Genomic DNA, 24,997 nt, shown 5'->3' on the forward strand with positions numbered 1-24,997 from the left:
TTATTGTTTGAAGTGAATAGATGCATCATCCTGGCTTAAGCTTGTTTTTGCACAGTGTGATGTAGAAAACACATTTTTATTCACATTATAATTTAATGGTCTTAAAGCTCACTCGAGTAAGATTGTCGGTATTGAATGAGGGAAATCAAACCAATGAATACTTTAATGACTCTCCTAATATTAGTCATTTGACTTTCACAGGTTGACTCGGGCCATAAATGCTAAATGTGATACGCAATTTTAGATGTTCAAAGACCTACATTTTTAAAACCGCAGTAATTATTTCTCTTTCATTTCGTGGCTGATCTGACAGATTCAGAACCACTTCTAGCATTCATTAAATCACGTCTTGATGAAAAGAATCACAGGATCACACCGGGCCACAGGTTACCTTTCAGCCTCCATCACAATCAAATAATGGATTATAAACATGCAGCTATTCGGCTGAGGAACCGCTGTCTGCTGCAGCTGTCAGCTGCATGACTGCATGTGTCAGATTTACCTGGCCAGTCGAGCTCAAGATACAGTAATGGAAGCTCTACAGGGGATACACGGAAAAAACACGGCGTTCATTCTCCTGCTGACAGCGACTCCACCGACGGCAATAACAGAATAACATATTATGTGTGGAAATCGGACCGACGTGTGTTTTACTCGCCTGACTTGAAACATGTTTAGCAGTAAATTTGAAAACCATATAGTTATTGATTGATCTGGTCTGCTTTATACGTGGTTGTGAAAACCTTTTATGAACACAAATACATAGAGGTAGTCTTATGTTTCGTATAATTGTTTTAAAATGTGTTGTAGGTGAATTTTTGTGTCCCTTCTTTAAGATAAGAGGAGTAAGTATGAGACAAAAAGAAAATCACTGTACTTGTCTACCACTGGGGGGAGCCAGAAACAAGCGTCATATCTAACAAAGTGCTGCTTTAACATTAACTTCAATTCACTTTTGAATCATGAGTTTAACACGCACACAGTGTCATTACCATGGTGGAATCATACATCGTCCACATGGGAGTGAGTCACATGACTCGGGTTCACTGTAGATTAAGTCCCTAGAAACTATTTCTATCATAATAATAACAACATTACTGTATCAGATTCTTCAGGGTCTTGAATATCAAGAACACCTTTATAGTGCATCAATAATAAAACACGTTATAAATAATTAAGAATGTTTCATGTCAATTCAGAAATATTTTGTCATAAATAAAACTGAAACGTTTATCAGTGAATTGAGACGGACAAGGACACATTTCTCCCTGAAACCATGGAGGTAGGATGGAAATATATAAATATGTTCTGTTCCATCAATGTCAAATCAAAAGCTATGTTACTATGTGACATGTTCACACGTATCAGCCTGACAGGAATAGTCGTTCGCCTCCGAGGCGTGAGGCAACAGGTCCGGTTTTAACTCCACTTTCACGGCACAAGGACGGACAACCAGCGTGTGTTCTCAAACTTGCCTCACACAGCGTGTGTCGCTTTCCCTTTTCCAGGCTGTGAATGCAAAAGCAGATGAAATCACAGGAAGCAGCCTGATGTCCTGGCCACAGGCCCAGACCACACAAACAACTACAACTGGACGCTAAATAAATAAATAAAAACAGACGTTCTGGGTCGCATGAGGCTGACACAGAATACAATAATGATTTAGACTGAGATGTTGCCTTATTTTAGCTTCTACATTAACTGGATATGATATGTCGACAGATGCCGTTTAAAAAATACAAACTGGTCCTAAATGATTCCCTTTTTTTCAGCACAGGCAATGTCACTTATTTTTCCTTAAGAGTCACCAAGTGTACTGCAATAATTAAAGCCTGTATAATAAAAAACATAGCTCATTTTATAATATTCTACGATCATATTTCCTCTTAAAATACTTTAAATTATTAAGCCACATTATGATTTCAACAAAGAACCTTTTATATAATGAGTTTTTGTTCTTGTTTTTTTAGTTTTCTTTATTATTTTAAATTAAAATAATTAATGTTGTTATATCCCTTGTGTTATACCAGGATCAAGGAGACTCGAAATAAATAATTAAACATTGAATAAATGTGGTTGTTTTGTCCCTTGTGTCTCTGGGTCAAGGTCGACGACCTTCTGTTTCTGTAATTCTGGACCCAGAGACAATAGAAGGGATACCTCACACATTTGTTTTTGAGTCTCTGGGTCACCTTGACCCTGAAATAATACAAGGGTTAATGTCACTAAAATGTAATTACAGTAGTTGTCCTCCAGTTATGTTTGCCCCATGAAATCTGAGCCCCTTTAAGTAAAGTTAGAGCACCCTTGTTTTTGATCATTTTAAAATTGTTGAAATTGAGTCAATGAAATTTTCATAATTACTTTAATCTTTATAAGATTTCCTTTGTAAGATCATTCTGCAGTACAAGCTAACTTTCTTCCTGACTTCTACTCTGTGTACCATCTTATTAGAAAGTACAAAGTAGTTCCAGAATAAACTGCCAGCTACTAGTATATATGAAAAGTTTTTTGCAATTGATAAGTCAAAATAAATGTAGGGCCGTGCATCAGATATGTAGATTTGTTTAATCCCTGCAGGCTACAACCTACACAAACATCGTTTACGATGTCAATATGTTAAAGGAAAACTCATTTGAAAACCAAATTTCCCTGACACACAAGTTTCAAATGTCAAAGTCTTCCTCTCTAAGATGCAGTAAGTTCCTCATTAGGATGATTTAAAAAAAAGATATTATAAAGTTCTCCCACGTCTGAAATCACGGCGAACGAGAGGTTACGAGAGTCAATTATGACGTAATGATGTCTTCACTCCTTCTCCAGCCAGCTGTAATCACACCTGCTTTGTTTACACAAAAAGTCCATTGGAGGTGGAGACTTTCCTGATAGATGATGTACGTTGAAAAACCTTGACGCTTGACCAATCACAGCAGAGTGGGTTTGGTCATGGTGAACAAGATTTCAAGAAATCGTGTTTTGAGTGGGTGGGATAATTTTCTAATAAGAATATTAAATGAAAAGAGAGTTTTTTGTACAAACAGACACATACTGTTGAGTACAATAGAGGTCCAAGATGTCCTTAAGACACACTTAAATCAACACATTAGTTACCAGCTTTATGTTTGTCGAGAGGCATCTAATTTAAAATCCAGAATGTTCCCTTTCCATGAGTTTTATTTAGTGTGGGGGGGTTTTAATCTGAAAAACATGAACAAGCTGTCCAGTCGGATAGGAAACACGCTGATTCGCTGTGTTCCGAGATGACCACAGCATCATCAGCATCGTTTATTATTCCTTAAAGAACAACCGACTCAGCCTACATCAATGCAGCGTCAAGTGCGAGCGATAATGCAACATGGAAATAGAGGAAATAGAGACTTAGAATAGCTTAAAGAAATGCAGAACATAACTCTCACTGGTACATTTCTGAGGAGTCGGATGGGAGTTTAGTTGTTTTCATCTTCCCGAGGAGGATGTGCTCGAGCTAGAGAGAGGGTAGGAACAGATGAGTAAGCGTTTAGACTCCCTGAGAGTCGGCCATTTGGGTGTATCTATGTCTATGTCTGCACCATTTATCTAGCGGCCATGATGTTCCAGCCCACCACCAGCTGATCAATGGAAGTGCCGTCAGGAATCACACTGCAGTGGAAGTGAAAGGCAACTGGAGTTATTAAATCCAGGGACATCAGCCAGAGCAGAGGGAGGGCGGGGGAGAGAAGGGTGACGTCTATACGGCTCAGTGCATGCAAAGTGCAATCTCCACGCCGCAAATGTGATAATGAATGTAGAGGAATCTTATCAGAGCACGATCATCATCTGTTCGCTCATCACAAATCATTTTGTTGGGTGGGTGGAGCAGTTTGTTTTTATCTCAAATAACTCAGATTTAGTGCACGATCATTAATCCCTCACTGTGTTTGTGCATTCTTGTGACTGTAAGGGACACCCTGGACAGCTGAAAGTGCAAATATAGCCGCGTCCACTAAACAAACAGTGAAATCTAGCAAATATCCTGTGGATATTGAGAACTTCTTACATTTAAGTGATCAAGAAAGGTGTTTTTCGCAGATTATATCCGTCAACAATTAGTCTTTAATGTTAAAGTGAAAAGTTATAAGTGTGAGCTGAAACGTATTAGAACGAGACTCCTTTAATTTACTCCTTTAACAGGGTGATGGATATACAGTACATTTTAAGAGTCGTCTAAGACATTCTCATCATGTAAGAGATATAGTTTTTGATTTGCATTTGAACGAGATATAAATAACTAATGTAATAACTTATATCATGTTTTTCTATTTTGCATTAAGATGTATTGATTTTAACCTCCTATAAAACAAGCTGCACCTCATTTGAGACTTGATACATACATTTGTCATCACATTTTCCAAGTTTACTTGTCAAATAATGTCTTGAATTTCAAATTAGAAAGTACAGAATTTTTCTTTAAATGTTTATGAAAATAATTTGGGGCGTAGGTGGTGCAGCGACCACAGAAATTGACTCAGCAAGAAGCATGATGGGTGACTTGTGGCAACCTGCGTCTATCATATATATATGTATATATAAATTCCAATTGGATTCCTACAGCTCAATGCAATTCAAACTTTCAAATACTTTTTTTCATAACACTTTCTAATTAAATTTAGAACCATCTCAACCAAAATGAAAAAATGAAAAAAGATAAACACCTAGTCATTTATGGTATAATCTTATTATATTCTTCTTTATTATTATGAATTTTTACTCCACTGAAAAACCAGAAATGTTGTTTTGTAAAGAAAATTGTCATTGAAATAGCACTAATCTGTCAATTATTAGAACAAATGAATAAGCAAAAGTTAAAAAGTATTGGATTTCAAACTAAAATACATTATACAACAAGAATTTGATTATTTTATTTTTGATTTACTTGAATTTAATGCCTTAAAGACTTAAAGATCCAAACATACACACCAACCATCAACCTGTCCATATGTGTGAGTGATTGTTTGTCTCAGTGGATCTTTCGAAGGGCTGTCCAGGGTGTCCCCTGTCCTATCGGTCTAAGCAGCTGGGACAGTCTCAACTCCCCAATTATAAAATTTAGTTGATTCTAATATTTAAAAGTTTTGCAAAGTTTTATGTTTGGTCAATATCACCTTGTGTGTGACGGCAGCTAACACAACAAACATATTATTTACTTGATAAAAGTCTACTTTGCCATACAGGGTGAGCAGTGAAAACAACATTTCGACCCCTGCTTGCAAATGAAAATGTGGGAATGTTAAAATGTCCTGGTGATCAGATTTTCATCATTTTACCAAATGTTTTCAGCATAATTATTTGCACAGCTCACTGCTTTCTATGTCCGCTGATAACACATATTTATATAACTTTATTTTACGACACATCATCCCGGGAATGGAACCAGTCAACTGTGAGTCTGTGGAGTAGTAAAGTGAGCCGAACACTTTTAACAGTTCCATATAAACTGAAGTAGATTCCAGGCAATAATTATAAAAGCACAGTCGCAGCCGCCATGTGGAGCCCCAGAGAAGCAGACAAAAGTAAAGATGTGGTTCTGCCATCGACACTCTCTCATCTGACATGCACACATGCTGATTATCTGTCAGAGCCGCGTCGTGTTGGCTCTAAACGGCTGCCATCGCTGCTCTCAAACTGGATTCCTTTTTCTTTTCATTTGGAAAAAAATCCTCTGATGCCTCTCTGGGCTGACTGACAGCCGGTTGCCGGTTCAAGTGGAAGGGGGGGATGGATGTCGAATGTTAAAATGTATGTTCCAAAACTGTGCGAGAGCAAGGTTTTTAGAGTGGAGCGAAAAAAACAGCCGGAGAAATTCTCTCAAATTGTTTTCTCATGGAAAGCTGAGAAGATTAGAATCACATTTAAAAGTCATGACTTAGGACGTTGATCAAGATATGTTATCCTGACTTGATCAAAATAGCCAAAGCAAGATGATGAAAATTAATTTTAAATGATAAACGTCTCCTTATGTCTCTAGAGAAACTGTCTCAGCCATTATTGATGTCTAGCACAGTTAAGCTCCGGCTAAATCTGGTTAATCTGTGGACTGTCTGTATGTGTGTGTGTATTTGAAATTACACTGAAGACGTAAGCATTATATAAAGTGTCACAAATCAATTATTGATATTAAGAATGGAAGACAAAATGTCGGTTTTGTAAATAATGTATTAAAGGGCCTATATGTGGATTGGGAGAAATGTTTTCTGCTCCCCCAAGTGTTAGAAATGTGTAACTGCAATGCCGAGAATGTAATGTGGTGCTGTTTTTATTGTACTGCATCTATATATTTCGGTAAAAACAAGGCTCTTTCTTGGTCATGTTCTTTTTTATCTTTTTGGTAACTTAAAAAATATCTTAGAACTTTAGCCATATGCAAACACTGTAGTTCTGAGTTCACATGGACAAACGTTATGAAAAAAATAAAACATCAATAAATGTATAAATGTCATACATTGCTGTTTTAACCCATCAAGTTTAAAAAGTGAAAACTTTTTTTGTAACTACTCTTCGTGTCTTCTCGATTTTGGTATATAGGAAGCCAAGAAAAGGGCAGAGCATATGACCTGCCCATCCACGCACTGCTCAACACAAATTCTCTATAGTCCATCTCGCTGAAAAATATGTGGACAAACCATTTTCCACAACAAAAAAAAAAAGAAATGTTATTTGAAAGGAACTCTGAAGGTTTCAGCCATTACGTTTTATGCTTCAGCCGTTCCCATAAAGCTGATGTTCGGCCTCGGCTGCTGTTTATACGGCGCGACGTGGACGTCTGCTCTGCACTTTATTCCTGAGGAGACGCGAGGCTAGAAAAAGTCATAGAGCGAAGCCACCGGGCGCCATCTGGGAATTGATGGACTGCATTCCAGAAGTTTATATTTTACTTTACTCAGTCAGAAACCAGCCTTTCATGAGAAACTACAAGCCCATGTTGAGCACTAATAGGTTTGAGTTAAGGAGGCTCGGAGTCGCACTTCCATTTCATTCCCAACAGGGCTTGACTACTAATAATAAAAGTCAGGCTGGATTTATGTTTTGCGCTCCATGTAAAAGTGGTTTCTGGGGGAAAGTGTACATTTACAACAGGATGTTTAATAGAGTAAGCTTGTAAAAAAGAACACGTGGAAATACAGTAGTTTGAGTGGATGTGACGACAATCCTGACTTATTGAACTAGAAAAAACATATTTGACCAATATTAGCTTTAAAACTCCAGAAACATGTTTTGAAAATGTTTTTTAAAAGTTTGTTTTATTTTGTAATCTTTCTTAATATGGTTATTGTTTTACTCAATTACTTAACTCCGCTTCCCTTCAACTCCTGTCCCTATTACATGGAATTTTCATCATGTTTTTTTTTATGTAAACCCCTTTCCTACAAAACCATTTTCTCTTTTCTAATCTTTAAATCAACCGCATCACCACAAATTACGCTTCTCTCCTCCGCGCTGGCCTAAAATTACAACTTCTTTCATTCTGGCAATTACTCAGATCCTAAGCGATGGCTAGTTGCTTCCTCTCCGATAATGTTGATTTAACACTTTCATCAGTGTGTATCTCCAGGGGGGATTCACTTAGATAGGCTCAAGATGAAATGGCAAGTAGAAGAGAAGCCCAGGCTAGAAGCAGATAAGTTTCCGTGATGAGCAGAATTATTGCTTGGATTTCTTTAAATTAAATATAACTATGATTACATTTCTCTCTCTCTCTCTGAGCACAGTGTGATTCGTTTAAAGTAGGTGTTTTCACCCAGGAAGTGTTAACAGGGAGAAGAAAAGCTAACGAAGAAATCATTTATTTCTTTTAACACTCCTGGAATGATCGACACAGAAATACTTCCCTCTGCTCAATCATACGCTGATTGATAATATCAAACCATTTCTAATTGTAATATAGTTGAGTGATCTATCTGTCTCTTAAACTCAAACGCAGAAGAAAATACAAAGATGGTATTCTTTGGTTGAACCCGGATTATATAAGGGTTAAAATGTATTTTCATCCACATGTATATCTCCATATAGTATATCTTGTAACTGCTGCTTTCTCTATTCAAAACATGACAAAACCAGCATACAACAAAATCACGTATGTGTGATTTCTTAAAGTAATGATGGCTTCTCTTAGACGATTGGTTCTGTATGTGTGATTTCTTAAAGTAATGATGGCTTCTCTTAGACGATTGGTTCTTTCCATGAAATGAATTATAAGGTTGTATCAACCTGGTTTATGAACAACACAACTAATGGTCGCAACCCTATTAATAAGGCATCGCATTCCACAATGCAACCCTGAAAATGTAAGAGTAAAAAGTCTGGCAGGTACTTCTTTGAAAGACTAGTAATTTCTCACTTTTTCATACATAATTCTGCATGTTTTCCTTGATAGATTTGATTTTCATTTAGAATCTATTCTGTAAATAATCATGAAAGCAAAGAAAAAGCATTGAATGAGAAGATGTGTCCAAACCTTTGGCACGTACTGTATTTGCTCACATAATCAGGTCACAGTTTTTTTCTCTTTGATACTTTTTTGATACATTTATATCGTTCTGACCTGATTCATCCAGGTTTGTCAGAAGGAACTAGATCTTTTTTATAATAAGTTGATTACGGTTGCATTCTTGTCATATGGGTTAACCTGGAGGCCTGCAAACAAATGTGTTTGTGGTGTCCCTTGTGCTGCTTTTGGGTCAATATGAAGAACCTCTACCACTGCATACAATTGTATAGAAACCAGCGAGGTCGTTCATCTTGACTTAAAAGCAACACAAGGGATACCACAAACACATTTGTTTTCAGAGGGGTTAAAACCTACACAACAAAAATAACAGTTAATAAGCAAATGTCCATTTTCCATTGTATTGTGTCAGACCTCAAACGACTGGTGTCTTGTTCATCCTGAAAATACCATCTACCGTTCAACCTTTTAAATCAGTTTGATTTCTTTCATAATTTAAAAAAAAAACGTTAGAAAGTTTGCACACAGCTAATAGGCTGGAAGTCACGCAGCAGTTTTTCAAAGCACTTTTCTTCAGACGGCAACAAGCTCTGAAATAACAGCGCTTGTGCGTCACCTTCACTACCAAATTACTCGCTTTGAAGACTCATTGACGAATGAAGCGGGCACAGAAGAAGAAATAGAGAGCGGTGGCTAATTTAAAACGAGGGACTGTAACTCCTGGTGCTAATCTTCAACCGAGAATAAACCATTAACAGCAATAGAATTGACTAACTTGAGAGGAGGTTGATCTAATTGCTGGGTAAGGGCAGGCTTTCAGTTTGTAAGAGCCAATTACCAACACGCTGTTAGCGCTTTTCCGCTAATTGCAATCATCAAGTCAAATCGTTATCACTCGGCTCCCCCTTTGGGTCGTATCAAAATTCTTGAATTTGTATTTCTTTGAGCGGTCGCACAGTTGCTGGAGGTAACTGGTAATGTAGTCTGAGGTAATGGGTTTACAGTTGAACTGTAATTAGAGGGAGTATGGAGACAGAAGCCTGCTGGCAACATCCGAGCCCCACTTTATCTCATCGACCCGGGGTTACAGGAAGATGTTCTTCACTGTTTGTCTAAAAAACACTGTCATGGAAAACAATTCAGATTTGTACCTTGTGATTTTCACCACTTCTTCAGGAAATGTATGCTTTTAAATTTCACGCCTCAAAATATTCCAAGAGGGTACAATATCAACTTTTGTGAGGTGCCAGAATAAACATTTGTGTATCTTTGTATTACTACTTATCTTTCTGTTTTTACCCTTTGTGTTGTCTCTGGGTCAAGGTGACCCAGTGGCCCAAAACAAATGTACTTGGGTTATCCCTGGTGTTGGGTCAAGGAGAAACACATTCATAACAATAAAATATTTTATTGAAAAATGCACATTTTTCACGAATCTCAAAGTGCTACATTTGTTTCGAGCGTCTGGGTCACCTTGACCCAGTGGACACACAACATGTAATATAGAGATTCTTAATATCAAATGTACAGCTTTAAAATAAATGTAAACAAAACTAGTGAAAATACACTTGGTTCAAAATATTTAAGAGTAATGGAAATTCCCCAAAAAGCTCAAGGTAAGAAATGTTCTCTGGAAAGAAATGCAAGTAAAAACTGGAAGAAGGGAAATCAAAGTGACGCTAAAGGAATAGTTAATCTGCCCTCTGGTTAAAGTGAAAGTTCACCCAAAATTCAAACTTCACTCTAATGTCGACTAAGGGTTGGTATCATTTGCAGAGTAGTCTTTTCTTTTTAGAGTTAGAGGCAAAATGTATGTCTATAAGACACGACCGGTGCTTTATTTTTCTTTGTCCTCTTCTTTCAAAAAATACATTTTAAAGTACTACAAATAACTCCATACATATTGAAGTTCAACACAACAAATTGTTCAAAAAAAACGTTGAATAAGTCTGTACTTTAAACGTGTTTGTTGCAGAAGTTCCTAGTCTTTCAGTAAAAATAATGACATTTTAAGTTTGGTGTAACTATCCCTATAATACCTGGTGTATGAGTAAAGCCAAAAGACACTCATGTCTTTTTTTCTTGGTTAAATGCGGTGGGGAATGATATTACATTGCGAGATTAAACTGTGAAAAATATCAAACAGTTATTCAAACATTTATTAGTGAAAAAAATGATCAGATTCTGACACTTCTAAACCTCTTGCTGTGGAGCATTTTGGGTATTTAGTGGAAATAAAATACAACCACCAAGTAACAGACATGATGTAAACTGTGATAAATATATAACGCTATTTTTGTGGTAAAAAGAATTCAGGGACAAAATAAATATTAAATAGCATTTGTGAAAATAACTTTAAAGGTTTAAAGGATAAAAGTTATAGAACATTTTTTAAAAGTGAAATTTAAATATCATAGTTTAGCAAAAATTTTATTAATTCCCATGTACATTACAAGGCAGAATATAGCTTTATTTAATCAGATTTATTTTGGGTGTTCCCCTCCATTTGACGTATATTAATACCAATTTTATCTCTGGCTTGAACACAAAGCAGAAGAGGACCAAGGCCACCTGCAAACACTCATCGCTCATCTCTACAGCTGCCATTCAGATGCGTATAGCACGGGACATTTGATGGTTTTCTAATCTCAGTAGCTGCCACCGGGAGATGGGCGAGCTCACCTCTGTCATCCCCACAGCGCATCTCAAACAGCTCCACATCTCCATCTCAATCTGAGGCCCTCCGCTATCTCCGCTCAGCATTGTGTCGTCCACCTGCTCTCCAAATGTCACGACGAATGCTCGGCAGCCACGTCGCCACGTGTCCCCCTGGGTGGGAGTGACCCTGCTGCTGCCACTTTGTATGTCAAGCCATCGCCGGGCGAGAGTTGAATACTGACCCGCTGTGCAGTGTGACAGCGGGCTGGCCAGGTCTTACAAAACAAATGAGCTCAGCTTCTTCTCTGGCTATCTGAGCGCAGGGATGTTTGTAGAATCACAAATCACCTCAAATCTACTATAAATAATGTATTATTGTGTTTGTTATAAGTACATAAAGCATTTTATCATTTGATTTGTTTGTTTTGGGTTGAAGGTTTTTCATGATTCTAAGAAATACCTGCGTGTGCTCTTAACCCTTGTCTTATCTCAGGCTCAAGGTGAACTGGAGGCCTGAAACAAATGTGTTTGTGGTATCCCTTGTGTTGTCTCTGGGTCAAGGTGAACAACCCCCACCACTTCATATGTATTTCTGGCAGCCAGGGAGGTTGTTCTCCTTGACCCAGAGACAACACAGGGGATACCACAAACACATTTGTTTTCAGGTCACCTTGACCCTAAGATAACAAAAGGGTTAGCGTTCTATTGACTCCAAAACCGCTAGATTTCTTGAAAAATATCATGAAGATTTTAGGTAGGAGGGCAAACTCGATCAGGTCGTAGGAAAAGGGCTTAGAAGAACCCTGTGAAAACTGTTCAATTTTGATATTATTTAAACCATTTAACAAAAACTAAGTAAAAGAGGTGTCCATAAAACATTTAATCTTGCGTTAGTAAGGGGATGCAAAGGAAGGCAAAAAATGTTGGCTTAAAAAAATGCTTTTTAGAAGTCTCAATAATGTTATGTAATGTTAAATGAAATTTAAATTGCGAAATCAGTCAAATTATATTTTAAAACGCTTTAAAGCTTTAATAAAATTACATAACAGAAAAGAAAAACAGCTCCCAGCGAATTGAAAATGGGTAAATCACAAATGACTATATCGGAAACTAAAAAAGAAATACAGTAAAAAAAATGTGTAACTATAGTCTGATCATCTAAACCAGAGGTCCCAAACCTTTTTCTTGTGAGGGCCACATAACCTTTCCATTATCTGATGTTGACAAGGGTCAGTTTGTAACGAAAACAGTGCAATGTATTGTTTTCCAGAAAGCCACAGATAACCAAATATCCCTTTTCAGGTTATTCAAAAAATAAATGTTCAGGAAATAAATAATTACAGTAGTGAAAGAACCTGGCAGCCAGGAGTTTTAAGGATCGGGGAAATGTGAGTTCTTCTACTAGAGCAGGTCAGAATTCTCGCTGCAGAGTTTGGCAATTGACTGCAGGCGAGACAGCTCCTTCTTTTTTCTACGCACTGAATATGAAGAGAAAAAACAACATGTGGTTCTGTTCCGGGGGTGGGCCATAGCTTGTGGACCCCTGATTTAAACCTTGAACTACATTCTAAATGATAATAAAAACCTGACTAGTATGAGTCAACATCCATTTCAATTAAATGATATTTTGTTATAGATTGATGAGACTTATCTTAGTCAATAGATGTTATTTGGAAGCCCTATAAACAGAAGCAGCAATACACAACATCCTGCTTCTAGTTAAGAACCAAAAAAAAAGTTTCAATTGGATTTGACTTTTAAGTTTCAGCTCCAATTTATGTGTTTGTCGACTGGGAATGAAGAGTCTTGGGATTCAAGGCAATTTGCATAGAATATATATTTTTAAAAATCTCATACAGCTCAGAGATCAGCTTGAGGATGAGCCATTAGAGTGTATCACACGTTTTCTCGTTTTTTCCTCCATTATAAGCAAATATGGAAATGTTTCTCTGAATTGAGGGCACAGTGCACAGTCTCATCGTATTAATAAAGCTGCCTGTACCTTGTGAGAGTGTGAATACAGAAAAAAAGGAACTTGTTCAAACCTGAGCACCAAACATGGAAGTGTAATTTAAAAACGAGTTTACGACCTGTAAATGGCGTCGCTTAGAGGGATTTGATATCTGGAGGAGTTGAGAGCGGCAGCCATGTCGCATGATTCCGTCTCAGTGGGGGAAACACTGTTTTGAAAACGCTGAAGACGCTGACCAACTAGCCGCGGAGAGCTTGATCACTACTTCATAAATGAGTTACCACTGCTAAACAGCTGAGTGACATAACTCCCATCTGACCCGCGGTCGCATCATCCGTCTAAATCTGTGCCCGGAAAAAAAAGGTAGTTTGTTTTCGCGGCCCTGTTCCCAGCAGACTCCTTTCAACCGTTTTTACACTCTTTCAGGACTGGCTAATGAATGCAGATGGTGTTCTGGGGTGGGGTTGGGGGGGCGGCCGTCTTATTACCAGGTTTATGTGCGAACGCTCGGCATCCTTCAGTCAGACTGTGGTGAAAGGTTCAATTGCTTTGGCGGAGCCCCCACCTCAATAAACAGAGGGGCTAAAGAGGTTTGTTTATTGGGCCTACCTTGACTTGACCTCTGCAGCTCAGGGACAAGGCAGCATGATTACCTTAGTGTCAGGCGAGCCGGGGAGGGGGGGGACGACGGGGGGCAGACTACTTGTGTTGGCTTTCTCATCCACTAATAAATCACAGGAATAAGCACACAAATCATCCCGGGCAAGACGGATGCCAGACGCAAAAGGGACAGAAATGTAAGCCTGCAGATTAAATGGGTTATTCAATATGTTTGCAGTCAAAACAAAAGGATTTATAGCGTCACCGTCACTCCGCTCGTATCAAATGCGCTCGGACCGGAATGGTTAGATTATCAGGCGGGGGATGCAAATAAAAAGACAGAGTGACGGCAAATATGATGGCGAGGGTGATGTGAAGAGATAAAAATAATGTAGGAATTATCTTATCTTCTGAAGAGAGGCCGTCACTGCCATCCAAAGACATATTCCATTGATTTTCTATCTATCTATCTATCTATCTATCTATCTATCTATCTATCTATCTATCTATCTATCTATCTATCTATCTATCTATCTATCTATCTATCTATCTATCTATCTATCTATCTATCTATCTATCTATCTATCTATCTATCTATCTATCTATCTATCTATCTATCTATCTATCTATCTATCTATCTATCTATCTATCTATCTATCTATCTATCTATCTATCTATCTATCTATCTATCTATCTATCTATCTATCTATCTATCTATCTATCTATCTATCTATCTATCTATCTATCTATCTATCTATCTATCTATCTATCTATCTATCTATCTATCTATCTATCTATCTATCTATCTATCTATCTATCTATCTATCTATCTATCTATCTATCTATCTATCTATCTATCTATCTATCTATCTATCTATCTATCTATCTATCTATCTATCTATCTATCTATCTATCTATCTATCTATCTATCTATCTATCTATCTATCTATCTATCTATCTATCTATCTATCTATCTATCTATCTATCTATCTATCTATCTATCTATCTATCTATCTATCTATCTATCTATCTATCTATCTATCTATCTATCTATCTATCTATCTATCTATCTATCTATCTATCTATCTATCTATCTATCTATCTATCTATCTATCTATCTATCTATCTATCTATCTATCTATCTATCTATCTATCTATCTATCTATCTATCTATCTATCTATCTATCTATCTATCTATCTATCTATCTATCTATCTATCTATCTATCTATCTATCTATCTATCTATCTATCTATCTATCTATCTATCTATCTATCTATCTATCTATCTATCTATCTATCTATCTATCTATCTATCTATCTATCTATCTATCTATCTATCTATCTATCTATCTATCTATCTATCTATCTATCTATCTATCTATCTATCTATCTATCTATCTATCTATCTATCTATCTATCTATCTATCTATCTATCTATCTATCTATCTATCTATCTATCTATCTATCTATCTATCTATCTATCTATCTTCTATCAACTTTCTTCCTTTTCTTTACATACGTCATACTTCCGTTTGGCAACATTATTGCAACGTCCTCTTCTTAAACCATTTATGGCACCTCAACCTCAACTTATTATTAGATTATTTTGAGTAAAATGTTGCTTTTTAGAGTTGTAGACAAAATGTATGTCCATTGTAATTAGGGACTGATGCTCAATGGTGCGTCTTTATCTTCGTCCTAAAAGAAACATTTAAAAACATCCAAACTCCTCCGTGCTGCTCTTCTGTATTGACGCCTCAACATTATGTATTATTCCGGAAAAAAAAGTCTAAATTTTAAGCTTGTTTGTAGCAGAAGTTTAAGAATAACTTTTTTTTAATTAAGACACACAGACCGGAAGTACTCCTTTGGCCACTCTCGCTATTTACATGGAGTACTGTGCAGTAATGTCAAGACGTTTTTTAGGAATAATTGCTCATGTCGAGGCTTCATTTCAAGATGGACGTTACAGACGAGCACCATGGCGGTATTTGTAAGTGTGTCGTTTTGGATGAAGATTAATACAAAGACACCTGAGTGCCCGGTGCTACACTACAATGAAGACACATTTTTGTCTATAACTCTAAAAAGGAACAGACTACTCTGAAAATAATCCCAACCCTTAATCGACATGAGGGTGAGTAGAAAATGAGTGATATTTGAATTTTGCGTGAACTATCACTTCTATGTTGCAGCTTGAATCAAAAATAATCAAATAAGGTTTGTCTCCAGTTGCCACAGATAACCCCTGGCAGTCTTCTCTACCAGTTCCACCACACCTTCACTCTACTCTTTACCACCTCTCTTCATCTCTGGGAGTTACTCTGAAGAATTAAAATCATTATTTTTGCTAGAGGTAATGCAAATCCGAGATGCGATGCCGCAGAGCTAAACTAGGTATTATTTCTTTTATATATTGTGTGTTGCACAGAAGTGGATAGAATCATTAAAGCTATGATATTGTTTAGCCTTCAAGGACCTCATGACAAAGAACACTTGCAAACACACTTTGCTGCCAAATCAGAGAAAGAAGAAAACGCTTTAAGGAACAACTACCATGTTTTTCAGTCCAACGCTACTCTTACTCTTGCTTTTTTTTTCTTCACATAAGTCTTCTTATTTTGTTTTTAAAATGCACTTATGTTCTACCTACATTCACACCAGAAGGTTGTGCAAGACTAAGGCAACGTAAATGTTGTCACTGCATCCTTTAATAAAAAAAGACCAGTTTTATGTAGAGTGGAATTTGTATCAATGAACAGTTCAGAGAACGTGAATGAATCCCCAAAAGACGATTGGTCCGTGCTAAAGTTTGCACTTGTGTTGTATTCTGCAGGTGAGTGGGACTCCAAATATAACCAGCAATGGAGTCTTGTAGATAAGGACTCTTGATTTTCCTCTCCATCAGTCTGGATAATTGTCCTGCTCCCGAACACGTAGAGGTTTGCCAGCTTCCCGCCTCAGGTCCTTCAAATGGCCAGCGGTGACAAGTCGCTCCCTCCTGGTGTGAGTCCCGTCCCTAATCGCCGATGTCAGGCTTGACCCCCACGCTCGGATCCAGACTCTTGAGTCCAGCTTCATGGGATGAATTGTGTTTGTTTTGCTTGATGAACTCATGTACATTTTGTGGAAATGAGTCAATTGTTTCTGCCAAAAAAAATGGATTTAAAATATTGTCTAAACCTGATTTACAAGCATTAAATATTGTCAAACCGAGAGGTACAGTTTGTTTTTTGATTTGATTAAATATTCACGGTTGTAAACGCTTCAACTGTTGCATTGCATTATGGGACTTATGAGATTATGTTATTGGCAAGGTATCCTTGATTTGTAGATGCTTTCTTTGTCTTTACAGGTTAAAAGATATTTTTGAGGTTCTACAAATAGTTTTACATCTACCACACAAATACTTTGATACTGTATCAACTGAGATATTAACTTTATTTCACTTTATTCACTATTCACTTCATGAATACTTAACACTACTGGATACTAGTGATGGGTTGATAAGGAATGATGAAACAGTCTTCATTTTGAAAAGGCCACTAGATGGCACTGTATCATGATACCTTATAAGCTGTTTCATGAGCCTCATCCACCCATTACTACTGAATACTAAATACGGCCTTTTTTTGTGGCAACTTGTTCTCACTTGTTGTATTTCTTCAAGTCTTTCTTTTGACACAAATAAAAGTACAAACAATGCTTTCCCCCAATATAAGCGCTTATGTTAGGATAACAATAGTATTTTAACTATATAATGGTGACAATAAGCAAAATAAAAAAACGAAACTAGTAAAAGGACAACTAATGTGTTGATTTAGGAGTGTCTTTAATTAATCTTGGACCTCTATTGTACTCATCAGTATGTGTCTGTTTGTACAAAACTGTATTTGAAATATTAACATTAGAAAATGTGCTTAAGCCCCGCCCACTGAAAAGGTTTTTTAAGGGAGTGAAATGTTGTTAACAATAACATCGCGCAATGTGCTGTGATTGGTCAAACATTGAGGTTTGTCATTGCGTGTCATAATTCCTGTTAGTCTTTACCTTGAAGAACTCTTTGTATAATCAAAGCGGGGTGTGATTACAGCTGGCTGGAGGAGGAGTGAAGCCAATATTACATTACAATGGACTCTGCTCTCATAACCTCTTGTTCGCCGACATTTCAGACCGGGTAGAACTTTATAAAGTAATAACTTCAAGACATCGTCATGATGAGGAACTTACTGCATCTTGGATTTGGTTTAAACTTTAATTTCAAGGCTTATTTCAAGGATTATTCTTTTGAGACGGCCAAACACTGAGCATTGACCACAACCTCCTTCACCTGTTCTGACCTTGAGCCCCTTATGTCCAGTATCTCGATGTCTTTGCAATGGAGCAATGCCACTCTTCCACAAACACACATGTATTGTCCTCACAAAAGTAATCCTGCTCAAATAAATCTTGCTCAAATTTCATAGATACATGTCCTTAGATCGTCAAATCATTTCTGAAGCTTTAGGGAAAGAAAATATGTTCAAGAGTCTCGAGGAAATGGAGGTGGGCGATCCAACTGATCTCTGAGACGCAGCCTATTCTATACATTGTTGTTCCATAATAAGATCAATATTTTGTGATGTAATGGAAAATGTTTTCCATTTCTTCCTGAAGGCATTTGAGGTAATTCCTTTCTAACTTAGCAGTCTTCCCGAGTCTCTATTTTACACCATTTACATACATGAAAAGGTATTTTTTCTGCAAAACAAAGCAGAGAAATAAGACGGAAAGGAGATTTATACCAAGTTACAATGTAATGTAATTAAGCTAGCACTCACACATCAAGAGGCATTGAGTCGGTTTCTTTCGCTTGTCTAGTTTATTGACTTCTGGATAAACCTCTTCTCCCCTCACTTTTCTGAGGCTCCCTTCTTCGTCTCGCATGTAGTTGCATAAGATCCATTAGTTTAGTTGGAATCTGACATCAATACAATAAGGAACACCTTCTGTTTTCTCCCGAAATACATAGACACACAACAAAGAGTGTGTTTCAGACTATATATAGTCTGACTCCAGAATTCCCATGAGCGCTCTGTTAAAGTTGTCTAATGCACCATTTAAGTGTAACTGCTTACACAACAGTCAGGAATAACAACGCAGAAAGTGTCAGGCTGTATCACAGTTGTTGTCGCTTCACTTTGCAGGGAGCTGCAGACATTTTGGAAAATGTTTTTCATCACATTGCAAACTGCAGCACTTGGTAACACATATGTGTCTTGAAAACAGCTGCAAGAGCTTTAAGTGAAGCTATGAATTGAAAAAAAAGACTAACATTCATTACATGCAGAAACACCAACATACAAAACACGCATGAGAAGTTAAACACACAACTTAACGGACAATAATTCGGCCTAAAACCATCCGTTCCTTTACCCGCCACTATTATACACAGATAAATCCCTGACACTGTCACTTTCATGTTGCACTGACGGTTCTTTTTATATATTTTTATATTCGTATTTTATTTAATTCTTAGATTTTTCATATCTGCCTCCAGGCTTCTATTTAAAACCTGCCATGCCCACATTTAAGAGAAAGTATAAAAACAATACAATTGTAACAATTATATGAAACAACATCAATTCCAGTAATAAATATTTAAGTTGTATATGTGCCGTGCTTATATGTGTCATTATATGATTTTTTTTTTTTTGAAAGTGGCTCTGTTTGCATCCTTATACATAAAGTTAAAATAAGTAAAAGTATGTGATATGTAAGGAAATAAGAAAGCTTTTTTTTCATAGAAGTTTAATACATATAATCAAAAAAAAAAGAGATTCTACTATTAGGAATCAACTAGAACTTGTGCTCATCGATGTTATTTTGTTCAATATTAATTGTTGTTGGCACTGCAGGTTATCCTTTATGTGTTTTTTTAGTAGTTTTACTGATGGTTGTCCAATTCCTATAAGTTTCATATAACACATATCTGCTGAGAAACGTACCTGGAATTACTCAAATATTGTTCCCAAACATAAAATATAATACGGATCTTATTTAAGTTTAACTGTGTTAAATAAAGTTTTAGATAAAAAACATACTTTAAAAAATCTCCATCTTTCGCACTAGTTCAAGGCTTTATAAGAGTGTATTTTGTTATTGTTTTTCTTATTTCAAGGTGCATCATTAGAAAAAAGGAAATACTTTTAGGAACAATTTATATAGTTACTTCAATGTTGATTAATTCTAGGTACAAAAGGAGCAATTATTCTCTAATTAACACTTACAGGTAATGTAAAGAAGTCAAATTATTTCTTCTATTTTTACAGTGAATATTACGTACTACTGTTATTATTTCTTACAATACGATTTAAAAAGCTAAACAACTATATGCTAATAGGTACCTTTTTACTTGATATAACTGACGTTTAGACGTATCTTAACTCTACAGTTTCTAAAGACATTCCTCCAGGTAAGATGTTTCTTACCTATGTGGCTTCGGTGTGACGACGCACTGGTCAGATGCCCCCAGAGCGACACCATACAGACGGTCAGCAGCAAAGCACTTCTGCACATGCTCTGTAGGTCCTTCTCCCTCATCCTGGATGGCGAGAAAAAAGAAACAATTCACAATTGTGTCACATGGATAGTTAAGTAAGTATTGGAAGTGCAATTCAAACAGGAGAAACAAGTTCAGACAAAATACTTTTTAACAAACCCGGATGTTTCTGGTACGAGTCCACTGGGGGACGAAAAAGAAGAAAAAAAACGTATCAACTCCGACTACAAACAACAAGCTCAACAGTCACCTCTGCAATTACACCGGTTGCTACATACATTTTTATTAAACACATCCCCGTTGGGGCGCGTAGCGCTCAACAAAAGAGCGTTTTGAGGATTCAAAGCTACAAATGTCCTCCGAATGAGCTGCGCGGACCATTAGTGATGAGATAACAAGCTTGCGAGTTGTTGTTTGTAGAGCTCGTTCACGGCTCCCACAATGTTTTTTTTTTCTAATTAAGAGACGTATTATTACTTGTTTAGGCTCTAACACGATAATATTTAGTCAGATCTTCCATGTTGAATCCCTCACAGACATTTTATCAAGCTATTGAACTGGGGGAAATCGAGATATCTAATGGTGTTTATTTGTCTCCTTCTCTTGCTGTCACGCTGTTCCCTCGCCATTTGTCTTAATGTCCTCAGCCCTGTAATCCTCATGTACTTTCCAAAGGCTGTTGCACAGAAAATACTCTATTTCAGAGGCCTGTGGAGAAAAGAACAAGCAATGCAATCAGTGGCTCATCTTATTGCCAACAGGACTTCTCTCTTCTCTCGCGGGGGACGCATTTCGCAAATCAGAGCTCGGCTTTGAACTCCGTTCAAGTGCAGCCACTCAAATTAGCGAAAAAAAAAAAAAAAATACTCCGTTTTATGCAAAGATACCGATGCCATTTGGCAGGGGTTAGCGCGGGTGGGATTATGTCGTGACTGGCAATGTAAAGAGAGTTTAATGGAAAGTTGTAATTTTGAAATGAGCTCAACAGCTTTAGCATTAGCAGCTTTTAGCATATGAATCATAATGTAAGTCATTAGCAGAAGATTGTGGGGTCAGAGAAGTGTGTGGAGTGACATCATCCAAATACTGTTGCAGTGGATACTTCAACGAGAGTTGACGACCAAATCCTTAAAGTTTACTAAAGTCTCTCTCCTCCTCGAAAAAGGTCCAAAAAAAAAAAAGCCAACCGACTAAACCCTCTTGTCAGAATGACTGAATTATTCACTGTATTCAGAAGGGAGAAGTGAACCACTCACTTCATGTCCTCTCCAGATCTCTTCTTTCTTTCATGACCCGTACAGTTCACGATGAGTACTACACAGGCCAACATTATATTTCAGATTCAAGTATAAGGTCGCAGGGCTAGTAGGAGTTGCGAATAAAACATCCTTCACGATACAGCAGTTCCGTATCAAACTCTGCTTCTATTCACTGTACGGAGATTTCCATCACATCATTGAATAATGACAGAATACTCGCAAAGGAAAGTTGGTATTTCTAAAATATAAGATTCGAAAAACACCATTGTGTCATCTCTGGGTCAAGGTGACCCATTGGCTGAAAATAAATGTGTTTGTGGTATCTTGGACAGAGGCAACACAATTGGCAACACATAGGCACTTGTTGTCCGGCCTCCTGGTCACCTTGACCCTGAGATAACACAAGGGTTAAGGTCAGGTTAAATGATGGTTGCTAGCCATTCCCTGAAATTAAAGTGACATTTCTGAAAATGTTGAATAACAACATCAAAGCAAAAAGAAAGAGTCGCGTTCTGCCTGTAGTCTTCTGGTGCTTCATTTTTGGCAACTAAAGCAGTTTCTGTGTTGCCTCTGTATTTTGAGGCATAATTTTGTGTGCATGAGGGGTTTAGTCAGGCGAGTTCAGATGCGGAGCTAGAATGCATGTGACAGGACAAGTATATTGAGTATATATTCTCAAGTACATGGTGAATCTTTGTGAGTTAGACAAAATTAAAGTAACTTAAAATAACGCTCAAACCAGTGTCATGCGTGAACAAGTTCATTGAACAAAAGCTAATGAAATAGTTCATATTTTGGGTGACCGTGAACTCATCGCATCATCTGTTGCTGTGGACTGAGTAGACGGAACTGTTGTCCAGATGTAAACCTGCTTCTTTAGGGTGAAAAGATTGCATGTCCTGATGATGAAAACTTGAGTTATTACATTTGGATATGGTCCCTTTAATGTCTCTTATTTCAATGTATTCATTTTAATTCATTCTCTTCTACACTCATCACATATGTATCTCGTTCTTACTTACAAAAACTATGACATTTCACACATGTTTTACCGATAAAATACTTGCTGTCTTTGACTATAAATGAACTGTGTGTCAAAAATATTGGAAAATAATAGCTTCTAGCAACAGGAACCATGTACTACTTCATTTTAGGGGTTTGATGAATATTTAGAAAAATTTCAGTTTTGAACTGAACTAGTTCCTTTTAAAATTTGTGAACTGAACATTGACTTAGTTCACATAGAAAGTGAACTTTCGCAACACTGATGATGATATTCAGCTTGTAGCATTAGCAGCCAAAATGCAACAGGCTAGCCTTTTGTTAGACCCTTTAGTTTTGTAAGACCAGCGTTCTTGTGCCTTTTCAGTACAATTAAAGACACAATTTTAGGTATTCTAGTAAAAAGACTCTGTATAATGCCTTGAAAAGCAAACTATATTGCATCATGTGCAATCTTAAGAGGGTTTTAAGTCAAAAGAAATGGTCTCCATCAGTGTGCAAAAAAGTGCCTTTACTTATCGAAACCATCTTGTTTTCTTTAGATGTCTTGACAGATCATTGGTTGAAGAACATGAGTTTGACAGATTTGATTATTTAGTGTGGCTGTTGAAGAGCTCTGTCACCTATCAGAAGATCACTATTTTTTATATGTAAGTTGTCATGACCTGAATGGCTGTCGTTCGAAAAAAACTGCAAACTGAGTTTCTGATCATGTCTGCGTTTGAAAGATTGGACTTCCTGGCCCGAAGTGTGAGTCCTGAGCTTCCATTCTGTCAGCGTGCAGAGGAATGCCAAACCTCGGGCAGCACGTGGGCGGCACCAAGTCCTGCCAACCGTTTTTACACCAGTCAACTGATGGACAGTTGGTGGCAGGAACCTGCCAAAAAAAATCTTGCAAGATGCAAAAACAAGGACATGAGGAAGACCCGCAGAAGAGAGAAGGATGTAAATATTGTCAGTCCTGGATCAGTTGGTGGCATGAACACACGAAAATGTGTTTCATGGATGAGGTTTTCAGCGAAAATAGTTTGGAATTCTACTTTAAGCATGTGAAATACATGTTTATATCCTGAATAATATTGTACATTATTTAATCCGCACGTCTGTTATCGCACCCAAGGTGTTTTTGTGTAGCAACATTGTGCCAATGTCAGCGCGGCACATCATCAGAAACTGCTGATGCCGATCTGCCAATTGAATCCGGCGCTCGATGCCTGATGTAGGACCACGCTTGACTTCCCATGGATCCCTGCTCGGGGGGAACAACACTTCCACCTCACTCTCCATCCATTAGCTTTTATTTCCTGTGTTTCATGTTTCATCAGAAAAAGGGAATATTATTCTGCCGCCTATTTTCTCAGCCTCACTTGTGCTTTTCTTACCCTAATGAACGGCACAAATAGATGCGACAGACGGACTTGAGGAATAATTGCAGTTTGACTGCAGCTGCGTCGCTTAATGAAAGCGAAACGTTCACCAGTTGAGACCCGTGACTGCCGCTTTGATTTTGGGGGATGGAATCTTGCTTTAGATTCATATCTGGTGTTAAATTAAAATGTTCCATCTCGTTCGTCTTGTAGTGTTCAGGTGGTCCGACCGAAGTGGTTATCACAAAAATTACGTCAACCCGGTGGACACGGCGTTGGGACCAGGTGGTTCATCAGCGATCGGGGAGAAAAAACGCTCCAGGAGGGAAGTACACACAAATTTGAAGTGTCAGTTTGTAGATTAATGTATGTGTTTAGTTATATATGGAAGCCTTCCCTTTCCATGTTTTTTTTACATCTTTCGTTTATGTTGTTGAAGGTTAATAAATGCATGATTGTCTTTAAAAAAAATGTACAATTATTTTAAATTAAATAAAAAATATATATCTTTACTAAATTATTTAACCTAACCAATCATCTAGAAATGTGTATTAGTGTGAATTTTACTTTTTAAAGCAGATTTCAAATTATTATTTCAGAAAAAAAACTAACTTGTATCAAAAACAGCCCAAAGGTAGTTACCAAGACATAAGGATATTCTTTTAAGTACTTAAAATACTCATAGTTACTAAACTATGTTGTAAAATCGCACCACAATTGTGTATTCCTTGTAATTAAAGTACAATAACTGTAACAATTAATATTAAAAAAAATATGTGTGCAATGATATCCAACTAATTTCAAATAGATCTACAGAGGACCTGCTTATACGTCCAAATACCATTAGAAATGTCTCCATTACCCTGGATACGCAGTGTAAAAGAATCGATGACCTAAACATTACTCCACTGCATAAAAGCTAACGAACCATTTCATTTTCCAGGTGACCTTTCTGGCCGTATAATTAATTGAGGGTTTATATTGCCATTGTAATTATCGAAGTGTCGGTTGAGGCGTTCACACAGACAGGTGACATTGCTGGTATGTTGATAGACGTGTTGCTAAACCCACGAGCAGTAAAATAAATAAAATTTACAATCAAAAAAATAAAATGTA

The 24,997-nt window shown here is 37.2% G+C and overlaps 1 protein-coding gene across 1 annotated transcript in view; it reads right to left on the reverse strand.

The window, feature by feature from the left end:
* tafa3a (TAFA chemokine like family member 3a) overlaps positions 1–24,997 on the reverse strand; it is a 140,822-nt gene that overhangs the window by 24,779 nt on the left and 91,046 nt on the right. The window contains exon 2 of the mRNA XM_087801701.1: positions 20,183–20,295. Coding sequence (XP_087657827.1) covers positions 20,183–20,294 — 112 coding nt within the window. The 5' untranslated portion in view covers position 20,295. The remainder of the gene's footprint in view (positions 1–20,182; positions 20,296–24,997) is intronic.

This window comes from Callionymus lyra, chromosome 10 (assembly GCF_982586985.1).
Source record: "Callionymus lyra chromosome 10, fCalLyr1.hap1.1, whole genome shotgun sequence".
NCBI classification, from domain to species: domain Eukaryota; kingdom Metazoa; phylum Chordata; class Actinopteri; order Syngnathiformes; family Callionymidae; genus Callionymus; species Callionymus lyra.